Consider the following 24222-nt stretch of genomic DNA (forward strand, 5'->3'; position numbering starts at 1 on the left):
GTCCTTCACAGTTCTGGTCTTCACCACATCCTCCGGAAGGGCATTCCAGGCGTCCACCACCCTCTCCGTGAAGAAATACTTCCTGACATTGGTTCTGAATCTTCCTCCCTGGAGCTTCAAATCGTGACCCCTGGTTCTGCTGATTTTTTTCCTATGGAACAGGTTTGTCGTTGTCTTTGGATCATTAAAACCTTTCAAGTATCTGAAAGTCTGTATCATATCACCTCTGCTCCTCCTTTCCTCCAGGGTGTACATATTTAGATTCTTCAATCTCTCCTCGTACGTCATGCGATGAAGATCCTCCACCTTCTTGGTCGCCCTTCTCTGTACCGCTTCCATCTTGTCTTTGTCTTTTTGTAGATACGGTCTCCAGAACTGAACACAGTACTCCAGGTGAGGCCTCACCAAGGACCTGTACAAGGGAATAATCACTTCCCTTTTCTTACTCGATATTCCTCTCTCTATGCAGCCCAGCATTCGTCTGGCTTTTGCTATCGCCTTGTCGCATTGTTTCGCAGACTTCATATCATTAGACACTATCACCCCAAGGTCCCTCTCCTGCTCCGTGCACATCAGCTTTTCCCCCCCCATCGAATACAGTTCATTCGGATTTCCACTCCCCATATGCATGACTTTGCACTTCTTGGCATTGAATCTGAGCTGCCATATCTTCGACCACTCTTCCAGTTTCCTTAGATCCCGTCTCATTCTCTCCACTCCTTCCGGCGTGTCCACTCTGTTGCTGATTTTTGTGTCATCCGCAAAAAGACAAACCTTACCTTCTATCCCGTCCGCAATGTCGCTCACAAAGATATTGAACAGGACCGGTCCCAACACCGATCCTTGCGGTACACCACTTAAAACCGCTCTCTCTTCAGAGAAGGTTCCATTTACCATCACACATTGTCTTCTGTCCGTCAGCCAATTTTCAATCCAGGTCACCACCTCGGCCCTCACTCCTAAGCTTCTCGTTTTATTCACCAGTCTCCTGTGCGGAACCGTATCAAAAGCTTTGCTGAAATCCAAGTATATGATATCAAGCGCTCTTCCTCGATCCAATTCCTTGGTTACCCAGTCAAAAAAGTTAATCAGATTTGTCTGACAGGATCTTCCCCTGGTGAATCCATGTTGCCTCTGGTCCATCAATTCTCCGGACTGTAGATAGTTCACTATTCTCTCTTTCAGCAGTGACTCCATTACTTTTCCCACCACCGAAGTGAGGCTAACCGGTCTGTAGTTGCCAGCTTCCTCCCTGTTCCCACTCTTGTGAAGCGGGACCACCACCGCTCTTCTCCAATCACTCGGCACCACTCCCGTTTCTAGGGATCTATTGAACAGGTCACACAGCGGAGCCGCCAGAACATCTCTGAGCTCCCTCAATATCCTTGGATGAATCCCATCAGGCCCCATGGCTTTGTCCACTTTTAGGTTCTTTAGCTCTTCCCACACATTATCTACTGTAAAAGGATTTTCATCCATTCCACTTCCCTCCAGTTTCTTGTTGTGTAGAGATGGTCCTTCTCCAGGGTCTTCTTTAGTGAACACAGAGCTGAAGTATTCGTTTAATATTTCTGCCATTTCTTCGTCTCTCTCCACACATTGATCATTACCACCTTTCAATTTCACTATACCACTTTGGACCTTTCTCTTTTCGCTGATGTATCTGAAAAATGTTTTGTCACCATTTTTTATCTCCTTGGCAATCCTCTCTTCTGCTTGACTTTTTGCCAACTTGATTAATTTCTTTGTCTCCCTCAGTTGATACAAATATTCTTCTTTGTGCTCCTTCCTTTGGGATCTTTTATATTTCTTGAATGCTATTCTTTTAGCTTTAATTTTGTCAGCCACCTCCTTTGAGAACCAGATAGGTTTCAATTTTCTTTTGCTTTTCTTTACATTTCTAACATATAGAGCAGTTGCCTTGGTGATTGCTCCTTTTAGATTGGTCCACTGTTGATCCACATCTCTCTCGTTCTCCCATCCTTTAAGTTCTTCCTCCAGGTACTTCCCCATTTCCTCGAAGTCTGTGTTTTTGAACTGTAAAACTCGGGTCTTTGTGGTTCTTTTCCCTATTCTTTTAGTGATATTAAACCATACCGTTTGATGATCACTACTGCTGAGGTGGGCGCCCACCTGGACATCTGAGACATTATCTGCATTAGTGAGCACTAAGTCGAGTATAGCTCCTTCTCTCGTGGGTTCCAACACCATTTGTTTGAACAAAGATACTTGCATGGCATCCACTATCGCTCTACTATTTTTAGTTTCTGCAGATGGGATTTTCCAGTCTACATCTGGCATATTAAAGTCACCCACGATCACCACTTCTCCCTTCTTACCTATCTTATGGATGTCTTCAACCAGATCTCTGTCCAGCTCTTCCTTTTGGTTTGGAGGCCTGTAAACCACTCCAATATAAATGGACGCTCCGTCATCTTTTTTTAGGTCGAGCCATAGAGCTTCTTCCTTACCCCAACTTCCTTGTAGCTCAGATGCTTGGATGTTGTTTCTAACATAAAGAGCCACACCTCCCCCTTTTCTATCCTCTCTGTCCTTCCTTAACAAGTTGTAGCCTGGTATTGTTGTATCCCATTCATGAGATTCTGTGAACCATGTTTCTGTGATAGCAACAATGTCCAATTCTGCCTCAGTCATTAGGGCCTGCAGATCTGGGATTTTATTTCCCAAACTATGAGCATTTGTGGTCATAGCCTTCCAGGTACTCTCTTTAAGATTATTGCTTTTCCTGGACTCCTTATAAGATATTAGTTGAGATTTGTTATTCACTTCACTCTTTCTTTTTGTAGATGTGCCACTGTTGACAGAGTTATTCATCTCAATTAGATTTTTCTTTTGGTTATGGATCTTGAAATACTGCATGCATTGTATTTTCTCTCTCTTTGCTGGTAACACTTCAATGTTTTTCTCAAGAACTTCTTCAGTTTTTAATATAGAGAAGGCTTGTTGTTCTTTTTGCATTTGGTACATTGTGTGTCTCCTCATCACAGGTCTAATTCTACCAGAGCCCACTGTAATCCTGGATTGTAAAGAATTTCTTAATGACCTGTTTGAGTGGGGGGGGTGTACCTCTTGGCTGCCCATCTGTCAAGAATGGGTGACTGTGGGGCCTACCTGAGCCTACTGAATCTCCTTTTCTTGACTCCTGGCTTTTCTGTGATATTGGGGAATTATTTTCTGAGTAATGCAATGTGGGTGTATTACCTTTAATTGAAGCTAATTGATCTTTAATCTCAGTCAGCTCCTTTTTCAAGGAAGAGAGTTGTGCACAAATTGGGCAAGCCCTAAGTTTCCAGATGACTTCCCTGACAATAAATGCTCCACAATGGTTACATTGGATAGTCCTCATTTTGATAAATTTATCTGATGGATAACACCTAAGGAACAACTAAATTACCAATTTATCCTGTTTCCAATTGTGGTTAGGTAGACTATATTAGAACAACCAACCTCTAGGGGTGGGTGGGTAGAGGGGCAGGGTGGGAGGGAATCAGACAGAATGGCAAAAGTAAAGCTATGTAAAAAGGCTTAATGTAAAGAAATCTTAGCTTTGCCTGTAGTCTCTCCTCTCTCTTTCAAGCAGACTGACTAGAGCTGGCCTGATCACCTTCTATGATGCACAAGTCACCTGTGAAGTGTCTTGTTAACTCCCTCTTTTTTTTTTTTTGGTATATTTTGATTGCTTTTGGATCAGGCTAACACAAAACAATTTAAATCACTTATAACAATATCTGGAGAAATAAGCATATAAGAATAACAGCAGACAGAATGGCAAAAGTAAAGCTATGTAAAAAGGCTTAATGTAAAGAAATCTTGATGTGTTAGCAAATTCTAAGACCTTATATATCCATCATGGGTGATGTCATCTTCGGGGGACGCCCCCGAGGTTCGCGCCATCGCAGGTATTTCAGTCAGGGCCGTGCACGTGCCCCTAGGCCTCCAGGAAACATGGGTTGCAGCGTCTAGCTGGTCCGGGAATGCCGGAGGACTTCGGCAGAAGAACGCTGCGGCAGCCAATCTTCCCATGGGCAAAGAGGGAGGCGCCAAAGAGGTAAGGAGGGTGGAGAGAGGGCGTCGGGAACCGACGGACACAACAGCATCATAGTGGATAATGTAAAAGGCAATAAACCCCTGGCTAATAGACCCAATAAAAACCACCTCTAAAGAGTCATAAAAGTGAGAGATTTAATAAAAAGAAATGCGTCTCTTCTTTGGGACAGCGGAGCATACAAAACAAGGGCTGTAAGCTCTAAACCTGCACAATGAATTAACGTGCTTGTTCAGCAATTTAAGGGTTACTTTCAGCCAATCACCAGGTGTCTGCAAATGCCCACCCAGTGTCTCATAGCCAATTAATAAATTTTAGCATGTGTACGTGCTCTGTTACTATGAACAGGTGCCCTCCTACAGGTACTTCCAGAGAATAAGTTCAGTCTAAGTTTTGTTTTCCCAGAGTTTACGTCACTGTGTGCTGACGTGTGCTGGCTAGCAGTCTACTAGGTGTAGTTTGTGCTGGCTATTCTTACATTCCCCCCTTTGAAGGGTTTCTCCTAGGAACCCTTCACATCTATCTGCATCGCACATCGCCTGTCTTAGGTTGTTCCGCCTAGTTAAGGCTAATCCTTACTGGCTAGAGTCTTACCCGTCTTAGTACCAATGTGCTCATTTTTCACAGATAGCTATTATGGGTGGTGGGGAATGGTTCGGTGTCATCATTGGAATCCAGGAGCAACAGGGTCAAGGTTTCAGCTTGATTGAGCATGATCCGGGTGCTGGTCTGTTACCAGCATTTCAGAGACTTGGTCGCGGCATCTTCGTATGCAGATACAAAGGCATGGCAAACATAGGCAGACAACAAGTCCAAGTAAGGCAATCGTACACATGGAGCCAATTAGAATTTTGAATCCTGAACCTAAGCTAGAGAACCATGATCCAAGAGATCCAAATGGACCACTGACATCAAGCCCTTTCCAGGTTTGCACAGGTACATGTGCAATTGACATCATGTTGTGAGTGATTTCTTCAATTACTTCACCCTTGTCGTCTATTTGAAGACAACAGTTACTGAGGTTAGATTTACCACATAGTCCTCCTTCTGCAGCTAGTATGTAATCTAACGCTAGACGGTTCTGGTAAATGGCATTCCGGAAACCCTTTTGCTGAGTGGCTAATATTCTCAGTGTTTGGCAGTTTCATTAGTAATTATTTCAACAACAGCTTGTAATCTTATAATACGATTTAACATGTAAATTGGAGTTTTGTAACCCCAAGAGCCATCCTGAGCCCAGGAGGCTGGGTCATAATATGCTATAATTCGTTCTGGGGGCCATTCGTCATCTTTCCAGTTACCTATTTTAAGGTCTCTTCTCTTGCGCTCATCTGCATATGTACTATACAGAGGCATCGCTAGTTGTTGACCCATTTGTAGGGGGATTAAGAAAAATGAGGGGCGAATAGTACCTACGGTACAGGTTCCAAACCAATCATTCGGTAAGGAGGCATGTGCGTATCGTCCACATATCCAATACAAACCATGTGGGGCAGGCCAATTGGTCGGGATCTTACGGGTACCTATCGAGAGAAGGGGCTCAGTAGTCCAGAGGGTTAGGTTTGGGATCACGGACGAGTTTGGCCAATGGGTGTAAATGATGGTGGTGGAGGAGGTGTAGTTAAGGGTAGTCTGAGACATGCAAGAGGAATTGCCTACTGCCGTGGTGTGATCCCTGGTATAAGGTCTATGGGTGCACTATGTTGCAACAATGGAGTGGGCCAATATCCACTGTGCTTTACATGAGATCGGATTGGTGCTTATGCATATGGATGTCACAAATATATTAATCAGGAAGGATAACCTAGCAAAGTAGTTGTACATCATTCTTAGAAGGTACAGAGAAAGTATTAAGAGGCAATCCAGTGTAATGGACAAGAAAGAAAAGGAAAAACAACAGCCAAAAAACATAAGACACATTCTGGTCATAGGTAGGAATAGGAATAGTTGCATATCCCTGTGAGAGTAAGTCTCAGTTAGAATGGGTGAAGTTCTACAAGGAGATCAATCTCAGAATAAGCACAAAGGCCACACTACCAGGAAACATTTGTAAGAGAGCACAAGCATACTCTAGGTAACACCTAATAGGAAGTGTTACAGGAAGAAATGTTCAAAAAGATTACAGGGAAATCGGAGTAGAAAGGGAATAGGATATTGAGATAGCAAAGACAAGCAAAGTGATTACCATAAGTGCAGGCTGCAGAAGAAAGAATAAGTCAAAGAGAACTGGTGCAGAGGCACCAACAGTAAGATGAGTGAGAGAATGCTAGAAATAGCTTGCAGCAAATAGAACAGCATGTATTTAACATATGCTGATGTGGCAGAAATATATGTGAATATATATTCCTCTTGAACCGTGAATTACTACTGAAACCACAGAGTGCACAAATAAGAAAAGGAAGATCCAGAGAAAAACCAGATAGTCAAAGAATAAAAATTCAAGAAAATATGTTTCCATACTGGGACAAATCTCACTCTGAGGGCAAGCAGTGGGATATAGTATGTGGGTAATGTGATCAAGGCAGCTTTTATAGACAAGGGTAAAGAAAGACATATTACATAATCATTTAGCCGATTCAGCGAAGAGATCATTATACGTAGTGGAAGTCAGACTGGGAAAGGCTACCAAACTTGGAAAAACTGCATTAATTCTGTCTAAATAATTGCATTTGCAAATAGGTCCAAACAGTATCTGAGCAAGACACAAAGCAATGAACACACAAAAGAAAATCAAATGATGGAACGTATGATGAAAGGTGTATGATGGCTTTCTTTGGAAACAGTTCACAGTTCAAGTCCATGGCAAAGGATGCAGTTGTAAGGATGGGATAATCTCTGAATTCAATGATGCTTATGGGGCAAACAGTTCTTTCGGCTTAGTACACTTCAGTGACAGGAAGCACAGCCTTTCAATTCAGCACTAGGTATGTTACTTGATCAGAATCTAACATAAGAGCAAAATAAATTCAGATTAATCAGGGAGAAGATTCCATCAGACATTAAATAGAACATTAAACTTGGACACACAACTTCATTCACTCTACAGGTGTAAAGATACAAAACACAGAAAACAAACACGTAATTTTATTTGTTTGAGCTCAAACCCCTGATCAAGAATAAAGTAGGGCAAAAAGTTGTGTAAAAGAAAGCTTAAAAAAGGTGTCTAGAATAAAAACAAAAGTAAAAATCAAAAGAGATCTGTTTAAAAATGAAAAACTGGGAAAAAGGAGAAAATGTACTCCAACAGTCTTCAAATGTTTCATCTGTGTTTAACCTGGGAAAATATAAAATCTGGCAACATAAAGGTTAGAGAAATTACAGCTCAATTGAAACTAAACATTCTGATATGAATTCAGCAAATTGCAGTCATAAAGCTACTTTTTGTTCTTTTATATAGCTGTGCTTCTAGGAGGCGCTGTACTCAATACTCAGCTTCCACTCATTTTTTTTCTTTTTTTTTCTTCTGGAAGACAGTCCTGCAACAGAATCTTTGTTACTGCATATTAAGTAATTGCTCTGCTGCAATCTTTCTCTTGGGACTCCCTACATGCAGTGGCTAATTTAGCCTGCTTATCGACAGAAAAAGCAAGTTTGCTTACCATAAAGGTGTTTTCCATAGATAGCAGGATGAATATATATGTACATAACATTTGCCATATTAGGACAGACCAAAGGTCTATCAAGCCCAGTTCCAACAGTGACCAATCCAAGTCACAAGTACGTGGCAGGATCCCAAGGGGTAAATAGATTCCATGCTGCTTATCCCAGGGATAAGAAATGGATTTCTGCATCTCTACCTTCATAATGGTTTATGGACTTTTCCTCCAGGAACTTGTCCAAACCTTTTTTAAATGCAGCTATATTAATGACTTTCACCATATCCTGTGGCAACGAATTCCAGAGCCCAATTATGCATTGAGTAAAAGAATATTTTCTCTTAATAGTTTTAAATGTATCACCTAGTAACGTCATTGAATGTCCCCTAGTCTTTGTACTTTTTGAAAGAGTAAACAACCGATGTAAAGTTTACTTGTTCCACTCCATTCATTATTTTATAGTCCTCTATCATATCTTCCCTTAGCCGTCTCTCTCCAGGCTCAAGAGTCCTAACCTCTTTAGCTTTTCCTCACAGGGGAATCATTCCATCCCCTTTATCATTTTGGTTGCCCTTCTCTGTACCTTTTCTAATTCTGCTACATCTTTTCTGGTCATGGAATGCATGTGCCCTCTTTCCAGGCCACAAAAATCTTCTGAAATTACATGGCACCCATAAACCTCTCTTGTGTAAAATTATAGGTAATAATTGAAAAATGTAGAATCATTTAGGGAATATAATTGTATAATATAAATGAAATTTTGCCTATTTATTTATTTAATTCTTTTATATACCGACCTTCATGATGGGAGTCATATCAAATCGGTTTACATGGAACGAAGGGGTAACATTCTTATCAACCGTTTAACAGTAAAATAATCAGAGGAGGTAAAAAAGTTACATATAACAAGGAGATCAAACTTGGGAATAGAAGAAAGAAGGACAGAGAGATAACCATTGTGATTAAAGGGTTTCGCTATGTAAGTATTTATTTATTTATTTATTTAGCATTTTTATATACCGACGTTCTCGATACAAATATCAAATCAGGTCGGTTTACATAAAACAAAACAATCGCGGTGAGGCGTTACAATAAACGGAGTTTCAGAACATGAGAATAAATATTAAATAAACAACAGTGACTCATCAAATGACGAGAATCTATATAGTAAATAACATGTAATAAAATAGATAATGGTGTAAATAACTAACTTGAAATAAAATAAATAAGTAGTCAGGAAGGCTTGAGATGTATAGTTTCTGAAGTGAAAAGATTAAGGGAAAGCTTGGCTAAATAGCCAGGTTTTAAGTTTTTTTCGAAATGTTTGTAGACAGGGTTCCTGCCTGAGGTCCGGCGGTAAATTGTTCCAGATAGTGGGTGCTGCTATCGAGAATGCTCGTTCTTTGGTTGCGGTGTGGCGTGAAAATTTGTTGGGAGGCAAATGGAGAGATCCTTTGTATGATTCTCTGATGGGTCTGGATGAGGAGTGGAGTTTGAGGGGGAACTGGAGATCCAACGGGTATTGTTGTCTCCCTGGAGACTTGACTACATAGCTAGATTCTGCTCTGATACTGACTGAGGAGGAGGCCCAAGGCTCATGCTCAGTAGAGCTCAAAGTTCTACAAGCTTGGAGAGACAAGTCTGTTCAGTGCCACCGGATGACATCACTCACGTGTAATGACTTAGTTTTTGGGTACTTGCCAGGTTCTTATGGCCTGGATTGGCCACTGTTGGAAACAGGATGCTGGGCTTGATGGACCCTTGGTCTGACCCAGTATGGCATTTTCTTATGTTCTTATGACTAATTCATCCTGCTATTTGAAGTAAACACTGTTTACAGTAAGCAAACTTGCTCTCTGGATGCTTTTCCCATTCTTTTTCTTCAAGGCAGTGTCTTGCTAAGAGAGAGGGACTAAGATGTTTTAAGCCACGAGCATTCATCTTCACTCCTTCAGAACTATAAACCATTCTAGTTTTCAGGGTAACCAAAATATGAAAATATAGCTCTTGAAAACATTTTTTGTGGTGATCCTGAATCCATCTCTGTCATCTTCTAGAACTATAGTTGGATACTCTTGCTTTAAGATATCATATTTGCGTTTAATAGGTGACCTTTATTTTATTTATTTTTTATAATATCATTTTTATTGAAAGTTTTTCACCATATAATACAGATGAGAAATACAGTCACACGTGGTATAAAGTATGGTTAAGACATAACAGGTAGAGCAAAACAGAAAATCTGGTCCCACGTGGAACTGCTGAAACAATTTAACAAGCAATAGCAAATACAAGGCTGGAAAATACCAGAACTGAACCCCCCTGCCCTCCCTTCCTTCCCTCCCCCACCCTAATTCTAGGCCCCCAAAGTTACTCTTGGGTACACTTACTGACAGTGCATGTTGAAATGTTCACGGAATTTCGTTTTGATACTCCTAGCCACAGTGATACATTTTAAATTGAAATGCTTTTGAGAGTGTTTCTGAAAGTTCTTAAGCTGATCATACGAGACATAGCGTCTGTTCCTCAAAAAGTAGATCCACCAATCTATTAAGAAATGAAAAACCCTGATTTTAAGGCCTGCACAAATAGAGTAATCAAATCAAATAACTGCCACATGTGCTGTTGTGGGGTAACAAATGTTTTGGGTGTTAGATTTGGGGAAGACTCTGTATAGTTTTGGCAGGTAAGGAGTTTTTGAAAGGTAGCCAGATCTGTCGTGTCTCCTCTTTTCGTTTAGAGGTAGATAGTAGCGCTGACATAGACTCCATGGTTAAAAGTTTAAGCATTTTCCCTTCCCAGACTGAATATGAAGGGGGGTGTGAGCCTATCCAGCAGGCTAAAATAGATTGTTTTGCTGCTAATCTAACCTTGCCTAGTAACATGTTGGTACCATTAGCCCAAGTGTGAGAGTCTGTTGGGGCGCGCCTAAATAGCCAAATGTGTGGGTCTAAGGGGAGTACAAACTGAGTTAAAAGGGCAACTTTCTGACTCACAGAGTCCCAGAACTCTTGGACACGAGGGCAAGCCCAAAAACTGTGTAGGTAGTCATTTTTAGAGAAATTACACTTGTAACAAATTGGAGATGGGCAGAATTTGCGTTTGTACGCATCTGAGGGATATAAAGTTGCCACATAAATTTGTATCGCAATTCTCATAGCATTGTATTCTCAGATATTTTCGGGATTTGTGAGAAGTAGGTTTGTAGATCAGAGAGGGGGAGTGCTATGTCGGGCTACTGTGACCAACGTGAGAGAACTAACGGGCGATGTGATGTGGAGGATAATTCTAGCAGGCGTTTAGCAAAAGAAGTGCAGGATGGTTTTTGGGATTTGGTGAAGTGAAAGAATGATGTGTGTGTTCCAGTATCTCCTAAATTCAGGTTCTCTAAAAGCAGGGTGTTTGATGTAGTGGCGGACCTGTAAGTAAGCAAAAAAATCAGTGCGGGATATATGAAACAAGTTTTGCAATTCTGCAAAACTGGCCACAATGTTTGAGTTGGGCATAAACATTTGATATGTATACGAGGCCTAGCCATCTTAAAAAGACCCCCTGTGAAAGACCTGGGGGTAAATCAGGGTTGGCACAAATTTCAATAAGTGTCGTGCTCTTGGATTTAAGACCCATAGGGTCAACCATGCCTTTCGGCAGAAGGAAAGAAGGGAGAATATTGTGGAAAGAGGGTATGGTTTTTTCAGGCCATTGAAATAAGCCGAGAGAGCAAATCCGCCAAGCCAAACCCTGGTTAAATTATATGGGGAAAACAAAGAAGAATTATGGAGCCAATCATAGATAATATGTAGCGTACAAGCTAAATTGTAGTATCTAAGGTTGGGGCAATTTAGGACCTCTTTAGCCCAGGAGGATTGTAGAACATGTAGAGGTAGTCTAGCTTTTTTTCCTTGCCGTAAGAAACGCGAGAATTCTTTTTTGATTGCTCGTAAGTCTTTTCTGAAGAGCCATATAGGGGCCATCTGCAATAAGTAAGCCATTTCGGAAGCTCTATCATTTTTAAGACGTGTATCCTGCCAAATAAAGAGAGTGGGAGATTCATCCATCTTTGAACGTTCTTACGAACAGCATAGGTTAGCGGTTGTACGTTTATCTTATAGAATTGGGATAATTGTGTAGGGATATAAATGCCAAGATATTTCATATTCGAGGAGACCCATTTTAGAGGAAAGGGACCCAGCCAAGACAGGTGGAGTTGGCTGGTAACATCTAGTGCCTCTGATTTGTCTTGTTTTATTTTTAAGCCGGCAAATCTTCTAAATTGGTTTTGATGTGTCAAAACATTCTGCAAAGAGCAGGTAGGGGCCATTAAAACAGAACTGCTATTCATCTCTCCCATGGTCAACAATCCCCTTACTCTCCATCTCTCACCATTTGTAAACCACGTGAGAGATCTAGGAGCCATGCTCGACTCCAGAATGAACCTCAAAAAATTCATTAATTCCACTACCAAGGAATGCTTCCATAAGCTTCACGTCCTGAAACAAATAAAACCTCTCCTTCACTTTCAAGACTACCGGTCTGTACTACAAGCCATACTATTTTCAAAAACAGACTACTGTAACGCGCTCCTCCTTGGCCTTCCAGCCGCCTCAACGAAACCACTTCAGATGCTGCAAAATGCCGCAGCAAGGATCCTTACTAACTCTCGGCGCAAAGACCACATCACACCAATCCTAAAAAACCTACATTGGCTACCTATCAACCACAGAATAATGTTCAAGACCTTATCCATCATCCACAAAAACATATATCACCGATCTACTCTACAACTCAAAATTCCTCTCAAACTTCATGTGTCCTCAAGACCGATAAGATCAACTTACAAAGGATCGCTCCATGCCCCACCAAATAAATCCACCACTCATACTTCCATCCTGAAACGAACCTTGTCCACGGCCGGACCGTATTACTGGAATCTTCTTCCCCCGGAACTTTGACAGGAACAATGCCAGCTTTCTTTCAGAAAGAAATTAAAAACGTGGCTGTTCACCCAAGCCTTCCCTTAATGGACACCACACGAACAGCACAGCTATGCAATACATTCTCACAGATCCCCTCCCTCCCCCTCCCTCACTCGCACCGGCAACTTTATAGACCTAAAGACTAATCCATTGTCTAAGCCTGCTACATTTGTTTATATGTTAAACTCCGTTATTTTAAACTTAGTTATGTTTAACTTATTATACTAATTGTGTGCTTTCGCTCTCTACTCTCCCATCCTGTAAACCCCGTGTTCTTTGTAACTTTATTTTCATAGTTAATTGGTTACCCCTTGTTTCAATGTAAACCGGTACGATAAGACACCAGTCTTGAGTATCGGTATATCAAAAGTATTTAAATAAATAAATAAAATAAATAAATAAAATGAGCACATCGTTGGCAAATGCGGCCACTTTGAAGGATGTGTCTTCCGGTTCGAGCCCTTGAATAAAAGTGTTGTCCATGATCTTTCTGAGAAGCGGGTCTATGGAGAGAAGATATAGTTGCTCTCTGCTCCAATGGCAGGGGAAAATGTGGAAAAGAGTATTTACATTCAGACAACAACCAACGACTGAACTTCACAATCTGGGTAAACAAACATGGGGGTAACTTGCTTATTATGGTGGTTACTACCCTAAACCAATTAAGAACATAAGAAATTGCCATGCTGGGTCAGACCAAGGGTCCATCAAGCCCAGCATCCTGTTTCCAACAGAGGCCAAACCAGGCCACAAGAACCTGGCAATTACCTAAACACTAAGAAGATCCCATGCTACTGATGCAATTAATAGCAGTTGCTATTTCCTAAGTAAACTTGATTAATTGCCGTTAATGGACTTCTCCTCCAAGAACTTATCCAAACCTTTTTTGAACCTTTATTGTGCATTGAGTGAAAAATAATTTTCTCCGATTAGTCTTAAATGTGCTACTTGCTAACTTCATGGAATGCCTCCTAGTCCTTCTATTATTCGAAAGTGTAAATAACCGAGTCACATCTACTCGTTCAAGACCTCTCATGATCTTAAAGACCTCTATCATATCCCCCCTCAGCCGTCTCTTCTCCAAGCTGAACAGCCCTAACCTCTTCAGCCTTTCCTCATAGGGGAGCTGTTCCATCCTCTTTATCATTTTGGTTGCCCTTCCCTGTACCTTCTCCATCGCAACTATATCTTTTTTGAGATGCGGCGACCAGAATTGTACACAGTATTCAAGGTGCAGTCTCGCCAATTAAGCCTGATACATCACTTTGAATGCATATACAGCGTTGCTCTCAGCTTCAACGGCAGGAGGAAATGTGGAAAACAAGATTTACATTCAGACAACATCCAACAAGGCATTGATCTGTGCAGTATGGGTAAACAAGCATCGGGGTAACCTGCGGTTACTACCCTTAACCATAAACCTTATGCTCACCTTTGATGCAACTCCAACATTACTCTCTGCATCAATGACAGGGGATGGTAGGAAATTTGAATCAGTTACCAACAAGGGCCCTGAACTTGGTGGTAGATGAAACAGATAAGTATGGGAAAATAAGTGTGGAAGCTTGCTGAGCAGACTAGATGGGCAGATTGGTCTTTTTCTACCGTCATTTCTATGTTTCTATGTGAGAGGGGGCAGCCTTGACGCACCCCACGACCCACAGGGAATGGATCTGATCTGCCTCCATTAGGTAGGATATACAATTTTGGGGTATTATATAGTAAAGTAATATTACTGACAAATTCCCCCGAAAACCCAAATCTGTCAAGAACAGAAATCCTATAAGGCCACGAGACTATCAAAAGCTTTTTCTGAGTCAAAACTAACAGCCAGTGCTGGAAGCCCCTTTCTGATCGAATATTGCATGGCAGTGATTAATTTGATGATATGAGAACCAGCTGTCCTTCCCTTAAGAAAGCCAACTTGATGAGATGATATGATGGTTGGGAGGATGAGATTCAGCCTATTGGCTAGTATTTGGCAAAAATCTTTAGGTTGCAATTTAGTAAGGAAATCGGCCTGTATGAGGCGGGTAGAGCGGGACCTTTTCCAGGTTTTGGAAGAACTGTGATGTGGGCATCAGTAAAACCTTTGGAAAAACTTCCGGAGGGCAGGGCCTCATGGAATAATGCCTGTAAGGAGATTGTGACTTGTTACTTTAAAAGTTTGTAATAGTCGAAGGGGAAGCCATTGGGGCCTGGCGCCTTGCCCGATTTACTACTTATTTTTTATTTATTTGTAGCTTTTATATACAGACATTTGTTTAGTAACATTACATCGGTTCACATTCAACAATATTTCGCAACAGCGCTAAATAAACATAGCGATTAGCAGCAGTGCTACAACTTGAAATGGCACACAAGATCTCGTGAGTTTGAATGGGGCTATTTAGATAGTCTGATTGTTGTTTGGAGATGTAGGGGAGAATCATCCTGTGAAAGAAAGCTTCCTCTTCTACTTTGTACCCAACCTGTCCTCACTATAGAGCTTGGTGTAAAAGTCTTTGAAGGAATTGCAGATATCAGTAGGCCAGGTAGCCCAGTTGCGTTTTTAGTTTCTCAACGTAGGATTTACCTATGGCTATCGGAACTGCATTGGCTAAAAGCTTTCCAGCTTTGTTCCCCAATTTGAAAGACTTGTGTTCATTGTTTCATAGAGTGAGTTGGGTTCTTTGGTGGAGATAGAAATTTAAAGAGGTGAGGATGTTTAAGTAGGCTGACTTAGATTCAGAAGTTAGTGATTGGATCATTTTAAGTTTAACATCCTTCAGTTGGGCTTCCAGGTCTAGAATAGCTTTGTTTATCCTGGTGATGTCCTAATGATGTCTCCCAATGATGATCCTAATGATGTCTCCTCTAAGCACTGTTTTACTGGTATCCCAGAAGAGAGAGGGGTTGGGGATGTGGGCTTTATTATGGTGTGCATAGGAGCCCCATTTATCTATTAAGAATTGCTTGAGGGCTTTGTCATTGTATAAAGAAGCTGGAAATCTCCATTGTCTAAATGTCTTGGCGGTATCTGAAAGGATAAGGTCAACTCATATAAGGGAATGGTCCGAAACAGTAGTAGGGCCTATTTCAGCTCTAGTGATATGTGGAAAATAGCGTCTAGAGCCCAAAATATAGTTGATTCGTGATAGCGAATTATGAGCCCTTGCCGTATGTGTAAAATCTTTGGAGGTGGGATGTAAATTTCTCCAATAATCCAGTACCTGTAGCTGTTCACACAGAAACTGAATGCCTCTAAAAGAGTTCTTAGGTTGTGCAGGTTGCTGTGGAGGGATCCTATCGAGTAGCGGGTCAGCTACACAATTAATTGCCCACAAGAAATAACCAGTCTTGCTGGTTGGTTAGAACAGTTTTGTCAATGTGTCGAAAAAATCATGTTGGTAGTTGTTTGGTCCATAAATATTGCATAATGTCATGGAGCGACCATTAATGGAACCAATCAAAATTATGAAACCCATTATGAATTATGGGTCTTTAAATTCTTGAGTTAGTTTAAACGTAATAGATTTATGGATGAGGATGGCCATGCCCACTTTTTTTACCCTGTGCATTGGAGAAATAACAGGAATCAACCCAGTCCCTTTTTTAGTTTTTTATGTTCCAATTCAGAAAAATGGGTTTCCTGGAGACAGGCTATTTGTACTTTCTGTCTTTTCAGGAACTAAAATTTTGCCTTTTTGATTGGGGATCCCAAGCCGTTGACATTTAGAGATGCCACCCTGAGAGAATCAGCCATTACTATCAGCAAAACTCCATGGACCGAACAGTTCACAAAAGTGTAGTATTCCCTGAGTCTCCCAGCCAGAACTCAGGGTTAAGTGTGGGGTATTACTGTGAATGTGGAAACTAGCAAATAGATGTCACTGGAGTATAAAAGTAAGCTTTCCTCTGGACAACAATGTAAAATCAGATAAACATGAGCCCTTCCTACCCACCCTTTTGATCGACATCTCTACGAGCTGTAAAAACTCACAGAGAAAGGAGGTACGCTTCCGATGTGTGAGCACCAGCACACCTAAACTACAATGCGATGCGCCAATGATAAAAAAAAACAAAACACAAACCGTGTTGCATTTTTTTTCTCCCCCCGCTTTTTTTTGTTTTCCCAGAACTAATAAACTCCTCTATCCCCCCCTGTCGAGTCCTCTATGGGAGAGAGTTCAAAGACAAACTTGTTTCTGGTGGTGAATATACAGCAAACTTCAGCATCAGACCAACCTAACCGCCCCTGTACTTAAGTGGCGACGTTGTAGGCTTACAACTATCTATCAACAGTCGGTAGGCCAAAATGTACAGCAATAGGAAGGTGACATCCGTAAAAGTAAGGAGGGGTGGCGTAGATACGCGCACATGATCAAATTGTTCCGGCGAGCTTGGTGGCATCGTGCATCTCAGTTCTAGCTTACCAAATCCTTGCGCTCACGGTGGATACTGTTCGTCTATTCCTCATGGCCTAGACACTTGGAGCTCCATAGTAACTGAAAAACGATTATTACTAAGACGTTTTAAGTCCTAATGCCACTTGCTGGACGAAAAGATAAAAGTCTCTGGTTGCTTCCGACTCTGTAGAATTGACAAAGCTGGGGCTGTGGCTCCTTCTCCTAATGTAGCCACCCCATGTGACGTCTAAAGTTCACATATCCTTGAAACAGAAATGGCGGTGGCGAGGGTGCAAATGAATTTTATTGGGATACCCCGTTGTGCACAAAACAAACAGCCATAACAACCAGGCTAAAAACAGCATTTTATCCAAGAAAAACCGATCAGGTAAATATTTTTGAAACTTAATATCAAGCATTATGCAGCTGAACTGTCCCAGATTCCATTCCTGCTTTACTTCAAACCAGTCCATCAATTAAGGCTTGTGCTTGGTTAGGCTCATCAAAGAAGTGAGTAGTGTTGGCATGCCAAATCTTTAGTTTAGCAGGAAATTGGAGCGAAAACTTAATTTGTTTAGTTACTAAGGCAGAGCACATTGGAGTGAATAATTTACGGCTTTGGGAAATGGTGGCAGAATAATCTTGAAAGAGCCTTACCGGGGTTCCCTGATATTTAAGGTCACGACGCTGTCTATAAGATTTTAATATTTCTTGTTTTGGGAGCTCCATTAAGAAATCTAGCGATTGTAATTCTGGGTCTGGAGGAGTCAAGCTTTCGGATATCCAATCTGTGCTCTCTCTCTGTCTGCAAAGGGGCTGCCAACAAAGGTAGCTCCAAAGCCTCAGGGAGCCATTTTTCCAGCATGGAGGCTAGGTTTATCTCTGTGATGGACTCAGGGAGACTTGTAAATCGCAGATTGTTGCATGGGGATCTGTTCTCCAGGTCGTCAAGTTTTTCGCGGTAGGATTTAAGTTGATTTTCCAATGTTGCTAGCTGCCTTGCAGCCGAGTTAGAATAGTCTTCTAGGACTGATACTCGTCCCTTTATTGCTTCCATTCATGGATGTAGTTCATCCAGTGAATTTTGCAGTATGGAAATCTGGGAGGAAAGATGGTCAAATTTGACATTCAGAGCCGACACTACAGCCGATGTGACTTTTTCAGTCAGAGCTTCTAGAGTGGTTTGTGAGGGTCCTGCTTCCGCGGCATCACCACTTTCTGCTGCTTGTCTTTCCGGCGCAGGCCTCATTTTGTCTGTCCCTTAAGAGCCATAGTTCCTGGCAATTTATGCATATATTTGTCTATTAACATATGCTTTGTAGTTTCCTGAAGTAATCAGAGTTGAATTTGTACGGATGGCTTTGGTAGAAGCAGATTGAAGGCTGCAGGTGCTTGGAGCTCAGGAAGACGTGTCTTCTTTAGCTCATCACATCACGTGACCCCCAGGTGACCTTTAGTTATGTTCTGCCACTCAGTTTACAAAGTATAGGGACTGGATGAATAATTAAATCAGGAGTTCATAATATATTATTGCTTTTACTTACTTTCCCTTAGGTCTTGACCCCAGCCCGCTTGAAGCCTGGAATCCAATCTGATAACTACCTGGCCTCTGATGCCCTCAGCCCCACTGATCTCAAGTTCCTGCAGGGCTCCAACCGCTTGATCTTCAGGACCTCTGACACAGATTCTTATGACCTCTTTGAGGAGTCATGGCCCTCAACGGAAGCCAGCTCCTCTCAGACCCCAGAGGGGTTGTTCCAAAAAGTAAGGATGGAGAAGCAAGCAGGATCCAGGGAGTCTTCCTCGTCCAAAAGTCCGGAGATTCATTCAACAGCTGATTCAGTCATTGCAAAGTAAGTTACTTGTAAGCAAGTATAACTGACACAGATACTCTTCTGCTTACATACATTCACTTGTCCTGTTAATGAAGACAGTTGGCAATGCTATATTCCTCTTCAGCCAGCCAGACCAGTCCAGAAGTATGGGTTTTGCCCACCAACCAGCAGGCTTGCAGACGTCACCCCTTATAGGCTCCCATGCTGAACTCAGCCTGCCATTATTCTGTCTCCAGCAAATGATAGGCAAGCATCCTGTGTTGTGAACCGGGACCTGGTTAGGCCAGGTGAAGGAAAGGCTATAAGGGGAGCTCCTGAGTTGAACGTTTTATATTCCCTCCCATGGTTGAGCAAAATCCTGGACCTAGGAGCTTCCAGTATCTGGGCTAAGGGTTCATTGTACCTACAGTTGTTCTGAAACTCCCACCCCATGCTTACAACTCTTTTTCTCCTCCTCCTTAAAAAAAAAAAAAGCAGTTTCTGCCTTTATAGCAGAGCCTTGTCTGTCACATAGTTTAAAAAAAAAAAAAAAAAGAGAAGAGAAATAGTTGGCATCATTAGAGGGCAACTGGAGGTATTTTCTGCACCAGCTGTGGGCTGAGTATCAAGAATTTGTATTTTCTGCAGTCCCGGGCTGCTTTTAAGGCAGTGAAAAGCTGTTACGGCTTTTCTGTTGGAGCATGAGAAAAAGCCCCCGCTGTGCTCTAACTGTGGGTTGCACCGGCATTTGTTAGCAGGAGAGTCAGTGTGCCACAGCTGCTGGCAGGATAAGGACACAGGATGGCAACTACAGTTGCCCATCCCGTGGGGATCTGCATCAGTGGGGCAGTTGGTTCAAATGGTTCCTGCCGGCGTGCTTGCTGCTATGATGAGAATAGCAATTGAATTGCAGCATGGCAATGCAGATCCCCCTCCCAACTACCCTTGGCAGCTCGGTTTACTGTTGCTTCTACTTGGAAACATAATTGTAGTCTCGATAGTTGGAGAACATAAACCGGAGTGATAGCTGATATAGAAAAGTTGTGTTATTGTCTACAAGATCGTAAGTTTATATGTGATGCTATTGGAAATTTTACAGGGTACCTCCAATGCGTTGCGCTTCTAAATACGAGCAGATATATACAGACGCCTTTCTTTTCTTTTTTATTGAAGGAATTAGAGTTATGTGCTTCTGTCCCTCTGTTTACTGATGTTCATCCAATACATGATGATGATGATGATGATGATTTGACAGCATGCAAATTGTTAAATAAAAAGTTAAAAAAATAAAAATGCAGATACCAGGCTACCTTTACTAATTCCCACAGGGCAAGCAGCCAAGCTGCACATTTTACTTTCAGAAAGTAGCACCTACCCAAAGGTAGGCATTAATTTCTGCTGGCACCGGGAAAGTGCACAGAAAAGCAGTAAAAACTGCTTTTCTGTACATCCTCTGACTTAATATCATGGTGATATTAAGTCGGAGGTCCCAAAAGTTAAAAATAAAAAAAAAAAATAAATAAATTTAAAATCGGCTCGCAGGTTGAAAACCGGACGCTCAATTTTGCTGGCGTCCGGTTTCTGAACCCGTGGCTGTTGGTGGGTATGAGAACCGACGCCGGCAAAATTGAGCATCTGCTGTCAAACTTGCTGACAGCTGCCGCTCCTGTCACAAAAGAGGCGCTAGGGACGCGCTAGTGTCCCTAGCGCCTCTTTTTACCGCGGGCCCTAATTTTAATTTTTTTTTTTTTTTACTGAACCGCGCACAGAGGAGAGTGGCCTGTGCGCGCGCCAGGAGAGCGGGCGCTCGCCCGCTTTCCCGTGACTTTTACTGTATTGGCCTGACAGTAATATAGTAACGATGGCAGAAAAAGACTAAATGGTCCATCCAGTCTGCCTAGCAAGGTTCTATTGACAGTAAATGCCGCTTCGTGCAGGTTACCCCATGTTTGTTTAAGGGTAGCAACTGCCGCTCCATGCAGGTTACCCCTAGGCCCACTACCCCCGTGCTTTTTTTTTCCATTGTTTCCCATCCTCTAGCCTTTAGTGATCCACAGTGTTTATCACATGCCCCTTAGAAATCCTTCATGGTTTTAGTCTTCACCTCCTCAGGAAGGTCATTCCAGGCATCCACCACCCTCTCCATGAAGAAATATTTTCTGACATTGGTTCTAAGTCTTCCTCCCTGGTGTTTCAAATCGTGACTCCTAGTTCTACTAAATTGTTTCCTAAAAGGTCTGTTGTTGACCATGGATCAGTAAAACCTTTCAAACATCTGAAGAGCTGTATCATATCACCCCTGCTCTTCCTCTCCTCCAGGGTGTACATATTCAGATCCTTCAGTCTCTCCTCATAAGCATTCGATGAAGACCACCCACCATTTTGGTCGCCCTTCTCTGGACCGCCTCCATCCTGTCTTTGTCACATTTGAGATATGGTCTCCAGAACTGAACACAGTTCTCCAGGTGAGGCCTCACCAAGGACCTGTACAAGGGAATTATCACTTCCCTTTCCTTACTAGATATTCCTCTCTCTATACAGCCTAGCATTCTTCTGGCTTTAGCTATCGCCCTGTCACAATGCTTCGCCAACTTCAGGTCGTTAGTCAGTATCGCCCTAAGGTCTCTCTCCTGTTCTGTGCACATCAGTCCTTCACCCCCCATCACATACATCTCTTTTGGATTACAACACCCCAGATGCAGGACTCTGCACTTCTTGGCATTGAATCTCAGCTGCCATATCTTCGACCACTCTTCCAGCTTCCTTACTCCAGTCTCATTCTCTGTACTCCTTCCGGCATGTCCACTCTGTTGCAGGTCTTAGTATCATCCACAAATAGACAAACTTTATCTTCTACCCTTCCGCAATGTCGCTCACAAAGATGTTGAACAGAACCGATCCCAACACAGACCAGTCCTGTGCCCCTCCCCCCCCAGCCAGTCGGGTTTTCAGGATATCCCTAATGAATATGCAGGACCGGTCTGAGCACCCCTGGCATAACCCATGTGTCTGGACTGCTCAAGCTGGACAAGGAAAGGACTCGTCATACTGGAGTAAATTGCTCACTGTTTAATCCCCAGTTCTCGTGTGTCTGTTAATGCTTTTTAAATGAAGCTGAGAACCTGAGATAAAGCTGAATCACAAGAGCTGCCAATGGATAAAGGCTTTGGCTAGTTAGGCTTGTCACTCATTTCCTATTCTGGTGCACAAGAAGAGTAGAACAGTAAAAGGCAGGTGGAGGTATGGATGGGAATGAGTAAATATGGAGGGAGTGTTTCTTGTGTCTGTATTTCCAGGTATATTGAGAGGTTTCGGTGCGGCCAGCCGACAAGTCGTGAAGAACGTGCTGCGCCACGAGAACAGACAAAGGAGTTCTGGTGGCTCCACGCCTCCCCCCCCTCAAATAGCTCCACCCCAACAGACGAAACTTCCCAGGGAAGAAAGGAGAGAACTGTGCTAGGTAAGTTTGAGAGGGGAGGTAAAGAGAAACTTCTATGGTATTTTCCATTATTGTCAAACAGATGTCTCTTAACAATCACTAAACTTATTAAATAAAAATAATGCCCATTCTACCAAGTTAACCTGAATATCTTTTGTAGAATATGGTTTATCTGAAGAGTTTCCCAGACTCCCTGTGCAACATATCAGCCCGAGGAAAGATCTGTCACCAAAGGTCAGTATTAGTGTATTTATTGCACCCTCGGTACAGTGATCATGATGCTGCCCTCAGTGGCTGATCCTAGAATTCTGATCTTTTTCAGGAAAAACCCTCTGAAGTGTCTGCCTTTTCCATTGATCTGGAGACGTTAAGCCTACAGGAGAGAGCTGCAAGGCTCCTACAAAGAAGGTGAGGGCTTCCTCGTCTCAGCCCGCACCCTTTCTCTTCCACCTGCGGGAATTGTGTGCTTTTCTTCCTGTCTGTATGTTGCTCTTCATGCCTGCCCTAATCCTCAAGGGTGATATCTCATATCCTTTTCTTTTCCCATGCAGTGAATCCTCCCTTAACATTTCTGCTCCAGTGAGCTCTGAAGGCCTAGGCTCCTCCCCCTCCTCTTACACTGCATCCGTGGAAGGAGAGTCTATACAGAAGCCTCTCATCCCATCCCTGCTAGATCCTGGACTGGGTAAGAGCTGCTCCTCCAGACTCCTCAGGAATTGTTGTGTATAGGGAGAGGATATTGCACTGTACTGTTCACCTTTGGAAATCTCAGATCAACGTAGCCTGCATTTCCTGTGAAAACCCTAGAATGGACAGGCTCAGTAAGGCCTGGGCCCACAGGGAGGCAGGAAGCAGTTTGGGATTTGAGTCACTGTGTCTGGCAGCATGCCCAGAAAGGACAAACCGGTTAGAATCCTAGGTCAGTGTATATTTAATTCTCACAGGACAAGCAGGATGGTAGTCCTCACATATGGGTGACATCATCAGGATGGGCTCCAGATTTCCCCCTGGGAAGGGACAGACTATCTGGGGCTAATGTTAATGCATCTGTATGGTGAGAAGTGGCTGATTTAGAGCCTTAGGTACACATTTACCATGGTGTGCTAACTCAGGCGGTAGCGGTTTGGAGACTGCCAGAGAAAAACCGGAGATGTTTCTTAAGTGTGGTTTATTTACAGTGAAATACCCCAAAGTGCAGTGCACAGCAAAACAAACAACTTAAACAGCTCACCTTGGCTTCAGGTATCTCACAGTTAATAAACAAAAGTGCAAAGCAAAAATAATCACTTTGAGGCAGCTCACCTTAACTTCAGGCAAGTTCCCAACTTAAAGATAGCAGGTTTTAACAATGTCAGTCTCAACCTCAAACATAGCAGGTCTCCTTATACTTTGGGGGTCTCTCTCTCTCTCCCAGGGCCCATCTCACCCTTTTAGGCCCTGAGGACTTATACTCTGATGAAGGGCTCCTCCCTTCAACTAGGATATCCTGCGGGTCAACCTTAAGGAGGACTGGGTGAGACAGCTGTGCCCAGTCCTTTTAAGATAGTCTGAGGGAGTTTTCTGTACACTACCTCACACATGGAAATTGCTTTGGTACAAGAGCCATAATATGGTAGTTTTGAGAATATGCATGTGTTCTATTTTTGAACTTTGCTTAGTGTAGGAGGAAATATTTCTGTTTCTAGTTCTCCAGTTTTGCACTGCATGCAGAAGGTCTTGGTGTTTCCATTCCAGTTTTTGTTTCCACATTTGTAATTTGTGGTATTTTATTCTATATTTGGTGAAGGCAGGTCTGTCTGTATTCTGTATGTGTGTGACTGAGAAGAGGTACTTTTCCCGTCGATAGCAGGGCTGAATTAGCCATGCTGTTATGGGAGCTGTCTTCAGGTCCCCGGGAGGCGGAGCTTCCCCAAGCAGAGGTCAGAGCTTTCTTCCTCTGCGGC

General features: G+C 42.5%; 1 protein-coding gene across 2 annotated transcripts in view; it reads left to right on the forward strand.

Annotated features, from left to right (window-relative positions):
- PROSER3 (proline and serine rich 3) overlaps nucleotides 1-24222 on the forward strand; it is a 103786-nt gene that overhangs the window by 32299 nt on the left and 47265 nt on the right. For both annotated transcript variants that reach the window (XM_029576165.1, XM_029576163.1), the window contains exons 4-8: nucleotides 18581-18879; nucleotides 22137-22300; nucleotides 22440-22513; nucleotides 22602-22687; nucleotides 22831-22964. In XM_029576165.1, coding sequence (XP_029432025.1) covers nucleotides 18581-18879; nucleotides 22137-22300; nucleotides 22440-22513; nucleotides 22602-22687; nucleotides 22831-22964 — 757 coding nt within the window. The remainder of the gene's footprint in view (nucleotides 1-18580; nucleotides 18880-22136; nucleotides 22301-22439; nucleotides 22514-22601; nucleotides 22688-22830; nucleotides 22965-24222) is intronic.

The sequence above is a fragment of the Rhinatrema bivittatum genome, chromosome 14 (assembly GCF_901001135.1).
Source record: "Rhinatrema bivittatum chromosome 14, aRhiBiv1.1, whole genome shotgun sequence".
Lineage (NCBI taxonomy): Eukaryota > Metazoa > Chordata > Amphibia > Gymnophiona > Rhinatrematidae > Rhinatrema > Rhinatrema bivittatum.